This window comes from Melospiza georgiana, chromosome 7 (genome assembly GCF_028018845.1).
Source record: "Melospiza georgiana isolate bMelGeo1 chromosome 7, bMelGeo1.pri, whole genome shotgun sequence".
Taxonomy (NCBI): Eukaryota; Metazoa; Chordata; class Aves; order Passeriformes; family Passerellidae; genus Melospiza; species Melospiza georgiana.
Window position 1 is genome coordinate 38,993,811 of NC_080436.1, and position 17,928 is coordinate 39,011,738.

Below are 17,928 nucleotides of genomic sequence, written 5' to 3' on the forward strand. Positions count from 1 at the left end.
GTTTATTTACCCGCTTCTCTGCCATCCACAGAGAAAAAAAGAAAGGAGTAAAAGGAGTTAACATTTCAGCTCTGAAGGGAGGAAATACTGGCTGTTAACAAAATATTAACAAGCAAAATATTGTCACAAACCAGTGGCACTTTGGCTGCTCTGCCCGAGATGAAGAATTAATTCTCAGTGATGGCACTGGAGCAGCTCCCAAATCTGGGCACAATCACAACAAACTGTGACTCTTGCCAGCATGGACTCACCTCCTGTCTCAGTTTGGAAAGGCAGGTGCCTGCTAAGGAAGGCAGGAGCCTCCCCTGAAATGGAGAAAATGAACCCCCCACTCTGAATTGCTATAAATTTTAAATTAAGGGGCCCTCAGGCACAAATATGGGAGCGTCAAATAACAGTTCTTTAATAGGGAAGAAAATAAAAGATAAAATGAACAATGCAGTGAACCAAACCAACACTGCCAGAGTCAGAACCCAACCTGACACCCTGTGGGTCAGGGTGTTGGCAGCAGCCCCATGGGAACTGTGGCTGCAGAGCTCCTGCAGGTCAGGGTGGTTCTGCTGGAGCAGGGATCCTGGAGAATCCCACTGGAATTGTGGCTGCAGAGCTCCTGCAGGGTCAGGTGGTTCTGCTGGAGCAGGGATCCTGGAGAATCCCACTGGAATTGTGGCTGCAGAGCTCCTGCACGGTCAGGGGTGGTTCTGCTGGAGCAGGGATCCTGGAGAATCCCATTGGAATTGTGGCTCAGCCCTCCTGCAGTGTCAGGGGTGGCTCTGCTGGAGCAGGGATCCTGGAGAAGGGTGCAGTGTCCCTCTGAAGATCCAGGGGAAGAGGCAGCTGCTGTTCCTCTGGGGAATCCAGTGCAGAAGCCGTGCTGGTGTTCCAGAATCCCCAGATTATATCCAGGCAGGAATGCTTGGCTCCTCCCCTGGGCTCACATCTCCCAATGGGATGCTGCAGTTCTTATCAGCCTTGCAGTGACATTCAATGGCTGTTATCAGCAGATGTCCCCCCAGAGGGAGGATTGGTTGTGGAAGAGATAAGGAAAATGCCCACTTGACAAAGACAGCTGCCATACAGATGGCAATAGAACACATCTTGCCTTGCAATCTGGAGCAGCTCCTCTCTGGTTAAACCAATTGTTCTTGTCTTTTGCTTGTGTTTGGATTAGAAAACCCACGTTCCCTACCGAGACAGCAAAATGACCAGGATCCTGCAGGATTCCCTGGGGGGGAACTGCAGGACCACCATCGTCATCTGCTGCTCCCCCTCCGTCTTCAACGAGGCCGAGACCAAATCCACCCTGATGTTTGGCCAGAGGTGAGTCCCATGGGATCAGCCTGGGTGCATCCATCCTCCCTTGGAATCCAGAGCTTTTTTTTTGGTAAAAAAATCTGGAGAGCTTCAGAGAGCTGGCTCTTTATTCCCAGTGATTCCTGAAAAATCCTCCAGGAAAACCGAGGTTAATGTTTGGAGCAGCTGCTCTGCTTGGCACCACAGTGGGGTTGAAAAGTGGGGAAGGATTGGGCAATCCATGGAAGAATGTCTATAAGAAATTCTTGAATTCCTTCCTGGTTGATTTTCCTGCAGAAAAGTTAAGATGTTGTCTTAATTCCTTGGAATTTTATGGGAAAGATAAAATTGCTGGGCAGTTTCCTGTGGAAAAATTCAGTCTTGCTTTATTGGAGACTTCAGAAAATCTAAATTTGGTTTTATTTGTCTAGTAGCAGAAAGGAAAACACCAGCAAGTTAGGACTGTGCAAAATAAAATTTAGCAGTTGTAGAACACAATAGATTTGTCTGGCTGTGAAAATGGGTTTTTTTCCACCACATCTCACTTTTGGCCTGCTAAGAAATGTAAAGGCAGTGGGCAATTTTCCGTGGAAAAATTCATTTTTGTTTTATCTAACAGTGCTGTTGATGCTTTTAAGAGTTGTCTTCTCCTTCAATTCCACCTCAGGGATCATTGTTATGGCTGTAAAAATATCTCTGAAAATTAGGAAAATTTAAGAGAGTGGGCTCTGTAATATTGACAGCTTTGAGAGCTTGCCATGGACCTGATGTTTGGAAGATCTGGACAATTTAGGAACAAAAATTATGGAAGGATCCAGAGGGAAATCTCTCTTCCTTGTGTGTTTATTGACAAGAGTGATATGAAATGCATTGGGAAGGTTTGCAGAAATAGGTCAGGCTCATTATGTAATTACTGCTTTTGTGGTAATTGAGGAGAACTGGGATCCTTTGGAAAATTACTTGTTTTGTTTGATTTGTGTAGTAGCAGAAAGGAAAAATACTGGCAAGTTAGGAGTGTTTAAAGAGAGTTGATCAGTTTGAGGATACAGTAGGCTTGTATTTGTTTAAAATTGGGTTGTTTTCCACCACGTGGAGCTTCTGGACTGCAAAAAGAGGCAGTGGCCATGAGCAAAATCAGGTTAAAGAGGTCCTTTGTAGGTTTTTCCCCCCATTGTGAGCTGAACATGGTTTTTAGCTACTGAAGATCCAAATTTGTACTGATCAGATCATGTGTTGAGCAAAACCAAGCATCCTGAGATGCAGGAGTGAAACCAAGAGCATGAACGAGTCTGAACTCCAGCTTCCAAGTTCAGTTTCAGTTTACATTCCCCTTGGCTTCATTCCTCTTTCCATAATGAGTAAAATTTACCCTTTTTTGGGGCAAGGCAGTTTTCTGACTGACTGAATATTCAAGAGTTTCCTGGCAGGAGGAACATTTTGGGGATGATCCTCACTGAGGACCAGGATGGCAGTGCAAGAACCGGGGAAACGGGGAAATATTTGTGAGGCACTCCTCATGGGCAGCAGCTGAATTTCCAGGAATTCTGAATTGTCAGGAAGGAAATAATTTGTATTTCCCTGGGAGGACTGGTGCTCCATGCAGAGCAGCCCATGGATTATCCATGCACAACTTTCTCTGGCAGGATTTTGGGTGGGAATGGTGGAAGTGTTTTTTTTTTTTTTTCCAGGCTCTTGGGTTGTTGTGTCTCATTTTTCTGACGTGACACCACTGAGGAGCTCAGTGGCATTAAAGGGAAGGTCCGTGACTCATGGCTGATTGCTGATTTTTCCTGGGAAAAGAAAGAGTTATGTCACCATTAAAATAAATGTCAGGGATGAAATCCATCTTCAGAGGAGCTCTTGTACCAATCAAACTGTACAAGTGCTCCTTTGATAGTAGTGAATCAGCTTTTTCTTTTTCTACTCCATCTTTCCTCGTGTTTTTATCTCATTTTTAATTGTGGTTGTCAGTAAGGGCTCCATCCATCATCAGGAGAAACTTCCTGGTGTGCCTGGACTTTTTTTGCCCTTTAAATGAGTGGAAACTTGAGCTGTGCTTTTAGCAAAGTGTAAACCCTGACCATCAGGAAATTATTTTAAAAGCACAAGATTATTTAAAAAATACTTTTAAGGTGATAAAAGTCCTGCTTGCCACAGAGTGCAAATCTGTGGAGCTTTATAAACTGCTGAGGGTTTATCTGTTATCCTTTTCCTTATCTGCTTTATTCAACAGCACTGGAGGCATTTGAAGGGACTCAGTGTCTGAGCAGTGAAGGGCAAAGATCTGAGGCTTTCTTAATTCACAGTGATTGGTTTGGTTTCCTTTTCAGTGTGGATTTGCTGGAGTAGGTGCTGGGCATTGTTTTCTGCTTGCTTTGCATTTCCTGGCACAATTGGTTGGGTTGGGTTGGAGCTGAGCACTTTCAGAATAATAAAGTGATGCTGGTTGTAAAGAGGCTTGAAATTTGGGATATTTTTTGCCTAGGGAGGCAGGAACTTCTTTCCTGCTTCTTTCCTTCTTCTTTCTTTCCTTCTTCTTTCTTTCCTTCTTCTTTCCTTCTTTCCTTCTTCTTTCCTTCTTCTTTCCTTCTTCTTTCCTTCTTCTTTCCTTCTTCTTTCCTTCTTCTTTCCTTCTTCTTTCCTCTTCTTTCCTTCTTCTTTCCTTCTTTCCCCTTTTTTGCCTTTTTCCCTTTTCTTCCTTTCCCATTTTTTTTCCTTTTTCCCTTTTTTCCTTTTTTCTTTTTCCCTTTTTCCCTTTTTCCCTTTTTCCCTTTTTTCCTTTTTCCCTTTATTTTCTTTTTCCCTTTTTTCCTTTTCCCTTTTTTCCTTTTCCCTTTTTCCTTTTTCCCCCTTTTCCCCTTTTCCCCCCTTTTCTCCCTTTTCCTTTTCCTTTTCCTTTTCCTTTTCCTTTTCCTTTTCCTTTTCCTTTTCCTTTTCCTTTTCCTTTTCCTTTTCCTTTTCCTTTTCCTCTTTCCTTTTCCTCTTTCCTTTTCCTCTTTCCTCTTCCTTTTCCCCTTTCCTTTCCTTTTCCCCTTTCCTTTCCTTTCCTCTCCTTTCCTTTTCCTTTCCTTTCCTTTCCTTTTCCTTTCCTTTCCTTTCCTTTCCTTTCCTTTCCTTTCCTTTCCTTCCTTTTCCTTTCCTTTCCTTTCCTTTCCTTTCCTTTCCTTTCCTTTCCTTTCCTTTCCTTTCCTTCCTTTCCTTTCCTTTCCTTTCCTTTCCTTTCCTTTCCTTTTCCTTTTCCTTTTCCTTTTCCTTTTCCTTTTCCTTTTCCTTTTCCTTTTCCTTTTCCTTTTCCTTTTCCTTTTTCCTTTTCCTTTTCCTTTTTTTCCTTTTCCTTTTCCTTTTCCTTTTCCTTTTCCTTTTCCTTTTCCTTTTCCTCTTTCCTTTTCCTTTTCCTCTTTCCTTTTCCTTTTCCCTCTTTCCTTTTTCCTTTTTCTTCTTTCCTTCCTTTCTTCCATTCCTCTCCCCTCCCCTCCCCACCCTGGGCACTTCCAGGGATGGGAAATCCACGATTTCCCCGTTCATTCCCCTCTGTATGATGTAAAAGCCCCCAATCCCCACGGCTGCACTGGATGGAAACCCAAAGCAGCTGCCCTGGGATTTGTTTGCAGGGCCAAGACCATCAAGAACACAGTGTCTGTGAACCTGGAGCTGACAGCAGAGGAGTGGAAGAAGAAGTATGAGAAGGAGAAGGACAAAAACAAGAGTTTAAAGAACGTCATCCAGCACCTGGAGCTGGAGCTGAACAGGTGGAGGAATGGTAGGTGCCAAAAACTGGGAGCTGGATGGGTCTGTGTTGAATTCTTGCCCTAAATCATAATTTTTATTAATTGTGTCTGGCCACTGCATCTAAACTCACATTATAACTCACTCATAATAATAATGGAAGGTGAATAAGCAAAAACCAGGCAAACCAGCAGCCATTTGTGGAGAGAAAATGCCAAAAATTGGTGATTCAGGGCAGAGAACACAGGAGGAATCACTATGTTAATATTGTTAATGATAGTAATAAAAAAAAGGAAAAATGTCATTATATTTGGGGTGATTTTTTTAATAACTCTGCTCCTCAGGCATGAGAATCATTGTGCTTTAAGGTAATTGGACCTTGGGTTTGGGGATTTTTTATAATTGAATTTCACATTAGACTAATTAGTCCTTTAGTACAATGACAGGGAGGGGCACCTGCTTAGAAGAATCACCATTTGTCTGCTCCTGTGGCTGCTACATGAAAATTTTTGTTGAGATCAGCCAATTTTCTGATTAGAAAAGTGGGGAATTGCTGTTCAGGGTAGGTTGTGACATCAGCTATAGGATGGTACAGGAGGTAGAATATGGAGACACACAAATGAAAGAACTTTTATTGAAAATCAAATTTTAAAAATGTAATTTAATCTGGAACACTGGCAGATAATTTCTGGCAGCAAACCAGCCTTAGTTTGAATTGTTTATGTCACATTTTAAAAAACAACCCAATCCAAAGCCTATTTTTTTTTTCTTACAAAAGCCTGGATGGATCCTTTTGTTTAAATATCCTCCTCCCCTCCCTGGGTGCTGCTGTTACCCAGCAGTGCATTCACAAGATTATTGATTTCTTGTCTGACCTTGTGCACTCCCATCCTCTGGAAGGATGGAGGGTTTATACAAAGGGAGCTGTCCCAGCAATTCCATCTTGGACAATATTCCAGCAGTTTATTTATTTCAGGAATAAAGGATTTATTCTACAAATTAAAAGGGTGGCAGGGAATGGGTGAGCTGAGCATTTCACCTTCCAAGTACCCAATTTTTTTTTGTGTTTTACAGGCAGGATGTTCTCATCCAATGAATGAGAAATTAGACATTCTTTTGGGAATGTTTAATCCCAAAATGTTTATCCTGGTGGATTCTCCACAGCCCAAGGAACATTTTTTGTGTACAAGGCCCTGCATTCTAACCAAACCCACCTTTCCTTCCCTGCTCCAATGGCAAAAAAATCAATTCCCATTTCCCTCATTAATAATAGAAAATACCATCAAGCTTCCAGAAATAGGGCAGGAAACATTTGGAGTCAAGCACCTTGAGGGAGGTGATGCTGCTTGATTTCAAATTCCACTTTTTCCATGCTTTCAGCTGGGGAGGGAAAAAAAAATCATCTTGTGCTTTTCCTTGCCCTTTTTGTTTTGCTCTGGGGCCTCACTCAGCCTTTCTGGGCTCTGATCTATTGGTCCTGTTGACCTGTTCCCCTGCCAGTGAGATAAACTGGCAAGAGGAATGGCAGGAGATAAAATATTGGAGTTTTTTCCTGGAAAAGGAATAAAACTTTAACTTTCCCACCCCCTGAGCAATGTGTGCAGCATCCAGGGGCTTCCCCAGCTTCTGGTGAGGGTGGATTTAATTTCTGCCATGAGCAGCTCACCCATCCCTCATCTCTGAGCCTGTAATTGTAGCCCAGGGCTGTTCCTGAAGGAAATATTCCTTGGGGACGGGGATTTTGTAGGAATTGTGTCTGCTGTGCACAGGCAACCTCTGGATGTTGGTGTTAGTGCTGGAATTTCAGAGGTGAAAGTTGAATATTGTTTTAAGCACGGCTGTGCTGGTCCACCCTGGAGGAAGAGATATTTAAATGCCAGCAGATTTTAGGCTGGAATTTGGGGAGTTTCCCTCCTTTTTTGCACCTCTGTTAATCCATGGAGCTAATCCTCAGTATCAAGGGAGTGAAAGGAGAGCCAGGAGTTCTGTGCTTTCAGTGTTCAACATGCTGCTGGATTTTATGGGATCGTCAAGGTTGGAAAAGATCTCACAGAGTCCATGTGATGCCTTGTTCAGGCTGCCCTGGAGCAGGGGCTGGGCAGAGCCCCAGAATAAAGCAGGGATTCATTCACAGCATCTCCTCCATGGATCCACCTTGGGCAGCACCAGAGCCCAGCCAGGGCTGCACCCAGGATGAACCAAAATGGCCCCAAAATGCACGAGCGCTGCCGGGCTCTGTCCCTGGGATCAGTTCTGCTCCATTTGCACCTTGCAGTTCATTGTCCCATTGCAGCTTTAGCCCCTGCAGTCCCACCCTGCTTGTTTTTCTCTCTCCAGCCCACGGGGTTTGTGCTCCTGGGCTGAGATTTGGGTCATTTGTCCTTGGTGCCCAGCTGGAGCAGGAATTGTTTTGTCTCCCTGCTCTGTGCACAGAGCTCAGCAACGCTGAATGCGAAGCTCAGAGCTGCTCACTAAAGCATCACAGAGCCTGAAAAACAGAAAATCTAAACCTGAGGAGTTTGCATTTCCATGGGATCATCACCCTCACGAGGGTGGCCACCTCCCCACACCTTTTCCTTGTGATTTGTATCCCTGGAAGTGGCACAAAGCCCTTCCTTGACCAGGAACGCCCATCCTGGAGAATCGTTGGATTTGGGATTGCAGGATTTCCATGAGCTGTGTCCCTGCAGGAGAAGCTGTGCCCGAGGAGGAGCAGATCAGTGCCAAGGACCAGAAGAACCTGGAGCCTTGTGATAACACCCCGATCATTGATAACATCACCCCCGTGGTTGCCAGCATCTCCACGGAGGAGAAGCAGAAATACGACGAGGAGATCGCCAGCCTCTACAGGCAGCTGGATGATAAGGTGGGAATGTTGGATTCCAGGTGGGAATGTTGGATTCCAGTGTGGGAATGTTGGATTCCAGGTGGAAATGTTGGATTCCAGGTGGAAATGTTGGATTCCAGGTGGGAATGTTGGATTCCATGGGAGAATGTTGGATTCCAGGTGGGAATGTTGGATTCCAGGTGGAAATGTTGGATTCCATGGGGGAATGTTGGATTCCATGGGAGAATGTTGGATTCCAGGTGGGAATGTTGGATTCCAGGTGGGAATGTTTGATTCCAGGTGGGAATAGATAATTCTTGCCAAAATTTTTGTATTTTTGCTCTATTTATTCTATTTGTGTAATTTTGCTCTGTTTATTTATTGCTCCATTTGTGTATTTTTGCTTCTCTTTCTATTGTGAACTGGAAAACGTTGGAAAATTCCAAATGCTGCATAAAAGCAGATCCTGTATGCTTTCCACCCCTTTTCCCAGGAAATCAGAGCCCAGTTTTCTGATAGTTTTAAGTCCAGACTTTCCCTTTTCTTCAGTGATTTGTGCAAAATCCCTCCCCAAACTGTAATGCCATCATGGAATCACCAGGGGAAAAAAAAAATCCTAGAATTTAAAGGAAAATACACCCACAACCTTTTGTTTGTGTTGTTGGAGCTGCCACCACAGCCCAGAGGGCTCATTTATCTGTTTATTTCTTTGCACAGCTTGAGGGACACCAGTGGCGCTTAAAGCTCTCAGCAATTCCCTTCTCCAGCCATTAAGAGCTTTGGCTTGTGGGAAGATGAAAAGTGGAGGGGAAAAATAAAGGCCCAGAAAAAGCCAATTCACCACCCTGGATGAGAGCAGCAGAAAAAAAAGGGCAGCTCTCATCATGAATCAATAGTCAATTTTAAAATTCAGTTGTAATTAGCAGGAAGATAGCAGCAAAAAGCCCAGTGTGTCCTTGCCTGTTAATATTGAGGTTTGGCTGTTTGTGGACACAGAAAAATTGTGTTTAAATCTGAATTTTGGTCTCCTTGCACTGTCTGGTGGCACTGAAAAGAGCAGTTTTCTGTAAAAAATGATGACGTTTTTTCTCTGATTGCAATCTCCAGCTTTTCCATATTGATCAGGAAAAGGGAAAAAAATTCAGCCATTGTTTCACTTTCCTCATCCAAAGCAGCAAAGCCCTGTAAATTATTCCAGAGGGAATTGGAGCAGGTTTGAGTTTTTTCTTAAGCATCATTTGAGACAGGACTGTAGGAAATGAGAAGATATTTGATCCCAAACAAAGGAATTTCCAACCCAAAATATCACCATTTATACCAGTGTTAACAGCTTTTACAGCAGAGCTCTGTGTATATTTATTTCTTTTATTTCTGGTATATTTATTTATGTATATTTATTTTTCTCTCCCCTCATACCACTCAAACATGCACAAAGTTTTATTCCCCTTTCTTTCCTAGAAAGAGGAAATAAAAAGTGATCAAATGAGAGCTGTGAAAAGGAATTAAAAATCTCCACCCCTGTTTCATTGCAGGATGATGAAATCAACCAGCAGAGCCAGTTGGCTGAAAAATTAAAGCAGCAAATGTTGGATCAAGAGGAGGTAAGGAACTAAAATAAATAAACCAGCCTAAAAAAATCCCTTTACATTTTGCTCCTGAGCCCCTTGTTTAATGATTCTGTCCCAGCTGTTCATATTAACTGGCTGAAATTCAAGTGGAAAAGGTGTCAGCCAGGCTTAAACTTGAAATTTCATAATATTCTCATTATGCCTTGATAAAAGTCCTTGAAATAACAATTCCCCCTGCTGGGAAGTGATGCTGGAGGTCCAGGGTAGGAGTGGGGCCAGGATTTTTCACTGCAAATGTGATTTTTGATGTGTCTGTGCCCATTCAGGTACCCAGGCACGATGGACCACAGGCAGTTAGAGATTTCCTGATATTAAATCACTAATTATCATTATTTTGGCCATTAGAGACAGCAATCTGTGAGATGGGAAAACCTGATAATTGGTGCTGCCCCAGATTTGCTGTAAAATCTTGGATTGCTCACTTCAAACATTTGATTGCATCGTTTCTGTCCCTGAAATGAATTTTTGTTGGGTTTGGGATGGAGAACGTGAGCACTAAAGTCAGCCAAGCCATTCCCTTCTATGAGCAGTTCTGAGGATGCAAAAGGAGGCAATAACACCAAATTCCCCAAATGTTGCTGTGATATTTCTCAGGAATTGCTTTTATTGTGTATCCAGGCCCTCAGAAAGGGTTTCCAAGGTGTTATTAGAGGAAAAAAAAACAATTTATGAACATATCTGCTATTCATCACTCAGGGTTCACCTGCCTCCTCTGGGGACTTGTCCTGGCTGGGGGAATCTCTATTTTTATATTTTATTTTATTTTATTTTATTTTATTTTATTTTATTTTATTTTATTTTATTTTTATTTTTATTTTAATTTTTTAAAATTTTATTTTATGATGAAGCTCCTAATTCTCTTGCCTCAGCTTGATTTGATTGCCCTGTGCTGGGGCTACACTACAAATACTACTATTACTACTACTACTACTACTACTACTACTACTATTATCATTATTATTATTATTATTATTATTATTACTATTACTATTACTATTACTATTACTATTATTATTATTTTAAAGTGCGTAATAATAATAATGCACTTGAAGTACATTATTATTATATTTTTAAAATATTGTAAATATAAATTATATAGAATATATAATAGTTATTGGTATAAAATAACAATAATATATATTATTTTATTATCATATTATAATATATTATTACCTTATAATATATTATTATAATTTATTTCCTGATGTGTATTATGGATTTATTTGTGTCACCTCACTTCTCCCATCTTTTTCACATCCCTTTTCTCCCCTGAGGCTGATTTTCCCCCCCAGCTGTGCCTTGGTTTTGGGGTGATGTGCATCCCTCCCGAATTATTCCTCACCCTCCCTGTTCCAGTGCCACCTCTGGAGGATCAATCAGCTTTTCAGTGCCCATTTTCCCCTTTTTTTGCTCATTCCTAGTCCAGCTTTGCTAAATTCCAAAATCTCTGCAGCTGGTGCTGCTCAGAGCCTTTTTCTGCCTGGTCCCAGCTCTTGTGCAGCTCTGCTCTTACCTTGGGAGGAGAAGGTGATATTTTAATATTCAAAGGTGATATTTTAATATTCAAAGGTGATATTTTATTATTCAAGGTGGTTTTCCCCACATCAGCTGTCCCTGGAGGTGTGATGAGCTCACTGATCCACCAGCAGCTGCCTCACTCTGCTCCCCCTAATTAACCAGCCCTCATTTCTGCTTGATTAAGCCAGCAGGTTAATTATAAACCTGCTGCAGATGAGGCTGATTTTAGGGGGGTTTTTGGTGCCTTTTCACCTCTGGCTGCTGCTTCAGGTGGGTGTTTTGGGGGATTTGGGATATTCCATCCCCAGGTGGAACAGATCCATGGAGTGCTGAGCCATGGGCCTTTTCCCTTATTTACAGCTCATCTTTGTCACGGTTTTTTTGGTGCCTTTTGAAAAGCTTGCTCCATTTTTCCACACCATATCACCCAGAATCTCCTTGTTTATGCTGCAGGTGATGCCCACCACTCCTTGAAGCCACGCAGAAAATTTCTGCAGTAAATGTAAATAATATCTCCATCTGTGTTTAGCAGGAAGACGATTTGAAGCTATTTTGTTGTTTAAATATTTACATGCCATCTGGCTCTGGCAATGCAATGGCTTTTTCCGTAACGTGAGTGCACTTGTGAGGCTGCAGCATTACCAGGGAGATGAATTTCCCTCACATCTGAGTCCTCCCTGGGCACGTGCCAGCCTCCAGAGCTGCCTGCCTGCTTTCCTGTTTTCCACAGGCACTCTGAGCCAGAAAGAAAAAGCCATTTCTTCTGGGACATTCTGCTTTTTGGGTGCTCTGCTTGACAGAAAAGTGGATTTTTTTTTGTTTTTGGAGGTGTCATCTGCTGGGTGGGCAGATCAGGAGAAACCCACCCAAAACACTTCAGCGGGGAAGGTTTTATTCCACTGTCAGCAATGTCATACCAATCCATACTCCATATTTCTTGGGAAGGAGTGAATTCTGTGAATGAATGCCCCAAACTTTGCTGTTGGTATGAGCATGAGGCCCTCCCACATCTCCTGCTCTGCTTTCATCTGCTGTAATTCCCTCTCTGATGTTGTCATGCCATGTCAAGCCCTGGTTTCGTTATCATCCTTGAAAGTGCAGTATTAGCAATAAATGCTGGGTGTCACTTTTATTTATTTTCACATCGCCCTGCAGTGCAGGGCTGCTGGTGGGGCTGGGGTTGTGCTGAGGACACCACAGCTGAATTCTCAAAGCTTTTACATCTCACTGAGCATTGCTTCAAGGGCAAGGGACAGTGACCTCCCACCATCACCGAAACCTCAGCAGCAGAACTTACTCAGTGCAAAGAGTCAATTTAAGAAGTTTTCCAGCTTGGAAACACTCTCTAAAATGTGTGTGTGTGAAGTCAGTGTTTTCTTCTGAGATTAATATTTTGCCTCCGCAAACAGGAGCAGCTAATCTGTCCTCAGCATCGTCCTGCAGACGATAAGTGAGAATAATCGTCTTAGGTTTGCTTATCAAAATATTTCTGTGAAGCCACGAGGTCTTTGAGGCTGCCTCAGAGAGCCCTTTTCCCTCAGCTCAGCTCAGAGCCCTGAGTCTCTGGTGAAACATTTTACTTTGTGGGATTTTTCTTTGCTCTGAGCTGCAGCACTGGATTGAGGGCAGAAAATGTCTTTGGAGCTCTGATACTGCTTAGAGTCACTTTCTCTGCCTCAGCCTTGGGTCATAATAGGATTTGATGAAGATTTTTTCTCGTTGAAGTTCTGAGCTTTTCTTTGTGCTTCCTTCAAATGCTTTTATGCTGGAACTGCTGCTGTTTTCAGGATTTCTCCCCTGCTGCACGCACGATTTGTGCTCACTCTTTTCCCCCCCCCCCTTTCTTTTGTAATTTCTCCCTTTCAATATTGCCTTTTGAAGGAGTTTTTGGGTCACTCAGTGCTGCTGTGGTATTCCTCCCCAGCTCTTGGCCTCCACCAGGAGGGATTACGAGAAGATCCAGGAGGAGCTGACCCGGCTGCAGATCGAGAATGAGGCGGCCAAGGATGAGGTGAAGGAGGTGCTCCAAGCCCTGGAGGAGCTGGCTGTCAACTACGACCAGAAATCCCAGGAGGTGGAGGACAAAACCAGGACCAACGAGCAGCTGGCAGATGAGCTGGCACAGAAAAGCGTAAGAGCAACTTCTTCATCCTCCTTGCTCCCTAAACATCCCCAAAAACCTGCTGGTGTCACCCTCTCTTCCCCGCCTCAATTAAACAATGAAATTCAGGGGATTCAGAAGCTGCTCTGTGGAAGTTGGTGGCAGATTGTGGCTCTTGCAGCAAGGGACTGGATGTGAGAAGTGGCCATCCTGTGTTTTGGATATTTAAAAGCTGTATTTTGCCAAGAGAGCTGTGAAAATCTGCCTCGTGCAAATGGCAGCGTTTTTGTGGTTTTTCTGGACTCTGTGCTGTGGAGCTGGGATTTTACAGGGAGCCAGGGGATCTCAAGGAAGGAATCAGGAAAAAAAAAATTAATCGGCTTTTTCAGCTCAGATGTGTCCTGAATCTTAAGCAAAAAATGGGATCTGAGGAAAATCAAGATTGGTTTAGTAGCTTAAAGCATCCTTTTTCCCTTAATTCATTACACCAACTTAAGGAGCTGTTGTTAACAGATCTGTTTCATTAAAGACTTTGTTATCTCCCCCAGTAAACCAGATTACCACGAAATCCATTGGAAAAAATTGAATTTTCTATCCCTCCCTACCTATTTCCCTGCGATTAACCTCCTTTGATGTATTATGCAAATCAGATTCTTAGCGGATTTGCTACATTTAATAGATCTAAAGTAGCCTTTGGTGGCAATGAGTTGTGAAAGTGGATTATGCCAAGGTGGAACTGCTTGTGTCACTACATTGTGCCAGCAGGCACGAGGAAAATACCCCCTGAAAAGTGCCCAGCCTGCAGTGGGGAGGGTAACTCTTGTTTTTGAACCTTTCCAGAGCGCCCTGACGGCCACGCAGAGGGAGCTGGGCCAGTTGCAGGAGCTCAGCAACCACCAGAAGAAGAGAGCCACAGAAATCCTGAACCTGCTGCTGAAGGACCTGGGGGAGATCGGGGGAATCATCGGCACCAACGACGTCAAAACCGTGCGTGGGCTTTGTGCTCTGGGCTTTGTGCTCTGTGCTCTGGGCTCTGTGCTCTGTGCTTTGTGCTTTCCCAGCTTCCAGGTTTTGCAGGGGAACACCCCAGCAAAGCAGGGAATCCCACTGGGGCTTGCCTGGTGGGACTTACAGCTCTTCTGGTTCCAAATCTCTGCCTGGGACGGGGACATCTCCCACCATCCCAGGGTGCTCCAGCCTGGCCTTGGGCACTGCCAGGGATCCAGGGGCAGCCCCAGCTGCTCTGGCAATCCCAGCCCAGCCAGGAATTCCCAGTTCCCAGTGTCCCACCCATCCCTGCCCTCTGGCACTGGGAGCCATTCCCTGGCTCCTGTCCCTCCATCCTTGTCCCCAGTCCCTCTCAGCTCTCCTGGAGCCCCTTCAGGCCCTGCCAGGGGCTCTGAGCTCTGCCTGGAGCCTTCCCTGCTCCAGGGGAACATTCCCAGCTCTCCCAGCCTGGCTGCAGCCCTGGGAGCATCACAGGTGTGGGATGTGTGGATCCTTGTGCCAGGACACTCTGTGTAAATCCTGCTGAGCACACAGGAGGACACTGCAGAGCTCTTTGTCTGCCTGGGAGTGATGCCTTGTGAAGGCTGACCTAGAATAGAGACTAAACAGAGCTAAAGAATAAAGCAGGGATTTATCAAGAGGCCAGCTCAGTAAATACCCCAAGATTTCAGAATAAGGAATAGGAATAATAAAGGAATAGCAAATCCCCTCCTTGAGAACTGGGAATTCATAAAGGAATGAGAAAATCCCATTTCTCTGCAGGGGAACCAAAGTGTTGAGGCTGCAGGAAAACCAGGGAGGGGACAGGTGACAAAGCAGGGCAGGGATTGTGACAGAGGTGATCCCACAGAAATGGGGGTGACACCTTGTGCAGGCTGCCCTGGAGCAGGGGCTGGGCAGAGCCCCAGAATAAAGCAGGGATTCATTCACAGCATCTCCTCCATGGATCCACCTTGGGCAGCACCAGAGCCCAGCCAGGGCTGCACCCAGGATGAACCAAAATGGCCCCAAAATGCACGAGCGCTGCCGGGCTCTGTCCCTGGGATCAGTTCTGCTCCATTTGCCCCTTGCAGTTCATTGTCCCATTGCAGCTTTAGCCCCTGCAGTTCCACCCTGCTTGTTTTTCTCTCTCCAGCCCACGGGGTTTGTGCTCCTGGGCTGAGATTTGGGTCATTTGTCCTTGGTGCCCAGCTGGAGCAGGAATTGTTTTGTCTCCCTGCTCTGTGCACAGGGCTCAGCAACGCTGGATGTGAAGCTCAGAGCTGCTCACTAAAGCAGCACAGAGCCTGAAACACAGAAATGCCAAACCTGAGGCATCAGGAGAGGCTCAGTGTCTGGGCTCACAGCTCCCACAGTTATTTCCAGCTCAGTTTTTGGGGCCAGAGCCCATCTGGGAGTCCCTGAACTGGTTAATGAGGGATCTGAATTCCCCCAAAACAATCCACACATAGCCTGACTCCTTCCCTAGCTGACGTGACTCAGAATTCCCAGAATATGAAAATATGAAAATACTGGCTTCTGAGGTGGCCAATTTTTGATCTGGAGTTTGGTGCATGTTTTGGTCAGTCCTGCTTTGAGGTTTGCCTTTGTGTGGCTCTGTGTGCTTTGGGGATGCAGTAGAGGAGCTGGCTGCTCGCTTTGTCACGTTTGTAGAAGAACAAAATGCTGATTTCAGAGAAAATATTTGTTTGGTCAGTGCTAAATTCCAGCAATGGAAACTTTGCATGGCCTGGAAAAATCTCCTTGGTGCTGTGAATGCCATCCTTGCCTATTTAAAACCCCATGAAAAATGGCAGTGGTTGAGAGTGGCTAAGTCCATTTCTGAGGTGTATGAAAACTCCTTGCGATACATTTTTGTTACGTTCAGTTCACTTTTTGCTGACGCCCTGCCAAGGCTCTCTTAGGCCAGCAGGAGCTCCAGCCTGTCCTGCTGCAGGGACACAGTCCCTGCTGTCCCTCTGTGCTGCAGATGGCAGGACTGCAGCCTTTGGAGATGTCACAGCAGCCTCTGGTGGCCGCAGGAGCCAGGCTGGGACAGGAAATCTTTGCAAATGGAGGCAGAGGCAGTTTGGTACCAGTTCTTGTAGGAACTGAGATGTCAGCACTTCAGGGGACAGCTGCCAGTGGAAATCAGGCCAGACTGAGGAGCTTTTAGAGAATAATTTCAAATTTGCTGGCAATTAGCATCTTTTCCAAGTGTGCCTCATCTCAGAGCAGACTGAAAATTTTGGAAGAAGTGTTATTTTTCAGGATTTTTGGGACAAGAAGCAGCACACGTTCCCTTCCCCTTGGGGAAGAAAGGAAAGCAGATGAAGTTGAGCTGGGTTACTGCTCAGGGAGAACATGCACAGATCCTCAGTGGAATATCCTGAACTGGAAGGGATTCACAGGATCATGGATCCAGTCCCTGGCCCTGCACAGACAGCCCAAAATCCCACCCTGGGCACCCTTGGGAGCAGTGTCCAAACCCTCCTGGAGCTGTTGGGAATGTGCCCATTCCCTGGGGAGCCTGGGCAGTGCCAGCAACCTCTGGGGGAAGAGCCTTTCTCTGAAATCCATCCTAATACCTGGATATGATATCCCTTCACACAAATGTGAAATATCCAAGGTAAATAAAAATAAAATATACAAGACAAAAGGACAAATCAAACCAAAAATTCTCAAGGAAGATGTCTGCTTAGTGTAATAAGCAGTCATTGCTTTGTGCAAAGATCCCAATTCTGATTTTTTTTGTCCTCCAAATGCATTTTAAGTTTTCAGAAGTAACTTCTGCTCTTCTCCCCTGCTCCAAACTCTCTTTCTAAAACGACCCCTGGCCTGTGAAGCCATCCCAGACCCCAGCCCCAGGCTGCGGGCTGGTTCCCAGAGCTGGGACAAAAGGGGAAGCAGATGAAGTTGAGCTGGGTTACTGCTCAGGGAGAGCCTGCACAGATCCTCAGTGGAATATCCAGAGTTTGAAGCAGATGAAGTTGAGCTGGGTTACTGCTCAGGGAGAGCCTGCACAGATCCTCAGTGGAATATCCAGAGTTTGAAGGGACCCACAGGATCATGGATCCAGCTCCTGGCCCTGCACAGACAGCCCAAAATCCCACCCTGGGCACCCTTGGGAGCAGTGTCCAAGCCCTCCTGGAGCTCTTGGGAATGTGCCCCTTCCCTGGGGAGCCTGGGCAGTGCCAGCAACCTCTGGGGGAAGAGCCTTTCCATGAAATCCATCCTAATACCTGGATATGATATCCCTTCACACAAATGTGAAATATCCAAGGTAAATAAAAATAAAATATACAAGACAAAAGGACAAATCAAACCAAAAATTCTCAGAAGATGTCTCCTTAGTGTAATAAGCAGTCATTGCTTTGTGCAAAGAACCAAATTCTGATATTTTTGTCCTCCCGATCTGAGTTTTAAGTTTTCAGAAGTAACTTCTGCTCTTCTCCCCTGCTCCAAACTCTCTTTCTGAAACGACCCCTGGCCTGTGAAGCCATCCCAGACGCCAGCCCCAGGCTGCAGGCTGGTTCCCAGAGCAGGAGCAGCTCTGGGTCTGAGCTGCCATCCCTGTGTGCTCAGTTGGCAGATGTGAACGGGGTCATCGAGGAGGAGTTCACCATGGCCAGGCTGTACATCAGCAAGATGAAGTCGGAGGTGAAGTCGCTGGTGAACAGGAGCAAGCAGCTGGAGAGCGCCCAGATGGACTCCAACAGGAAGATGAACGCCAGCGAGAGGGAGCTGGCGGCCTGCCAGCTCCTCATCTCCCAGGTGGGTCTGCCCCTGCCCGCTCCAGCCTTGGGGATCTCCAGCTGGGCTGTGGGAGGCTGTTGGGATGGGGTGAG

General features: G+C 45.1%; 1 protein-coding gene across 1 annotated transcript in view; it reads left to right on the plus strand.

The window, feature by feature from the left end:
- KIF5C (kinesin family member 5C) overlaps positions 1-17,928 on the plus strand; it is a 70,772-nt gene that overhangs the window by 36,323 nt on the left and 16,521 nt on the right. Inside the window, 7 exon segments of the mRNA XM_058027665.1 lie at positions 1,172-1,320; positions 4,905-5,053; positions 7,710-7,885; positions 9,379-9,447; positions 12,917-13,123; positions 13,934-14,080; positions 17,666-17,854. Coding sequence (XP_057883648.1) covers positions 1,172-1,320; positions 4,905-5,053; positions 7,710-7,885; positions 9,379-9,447; positions 12,917-13,123; positions 13,934-14,080; positions 17,666-17,854 — 1,086 coding nt within the window.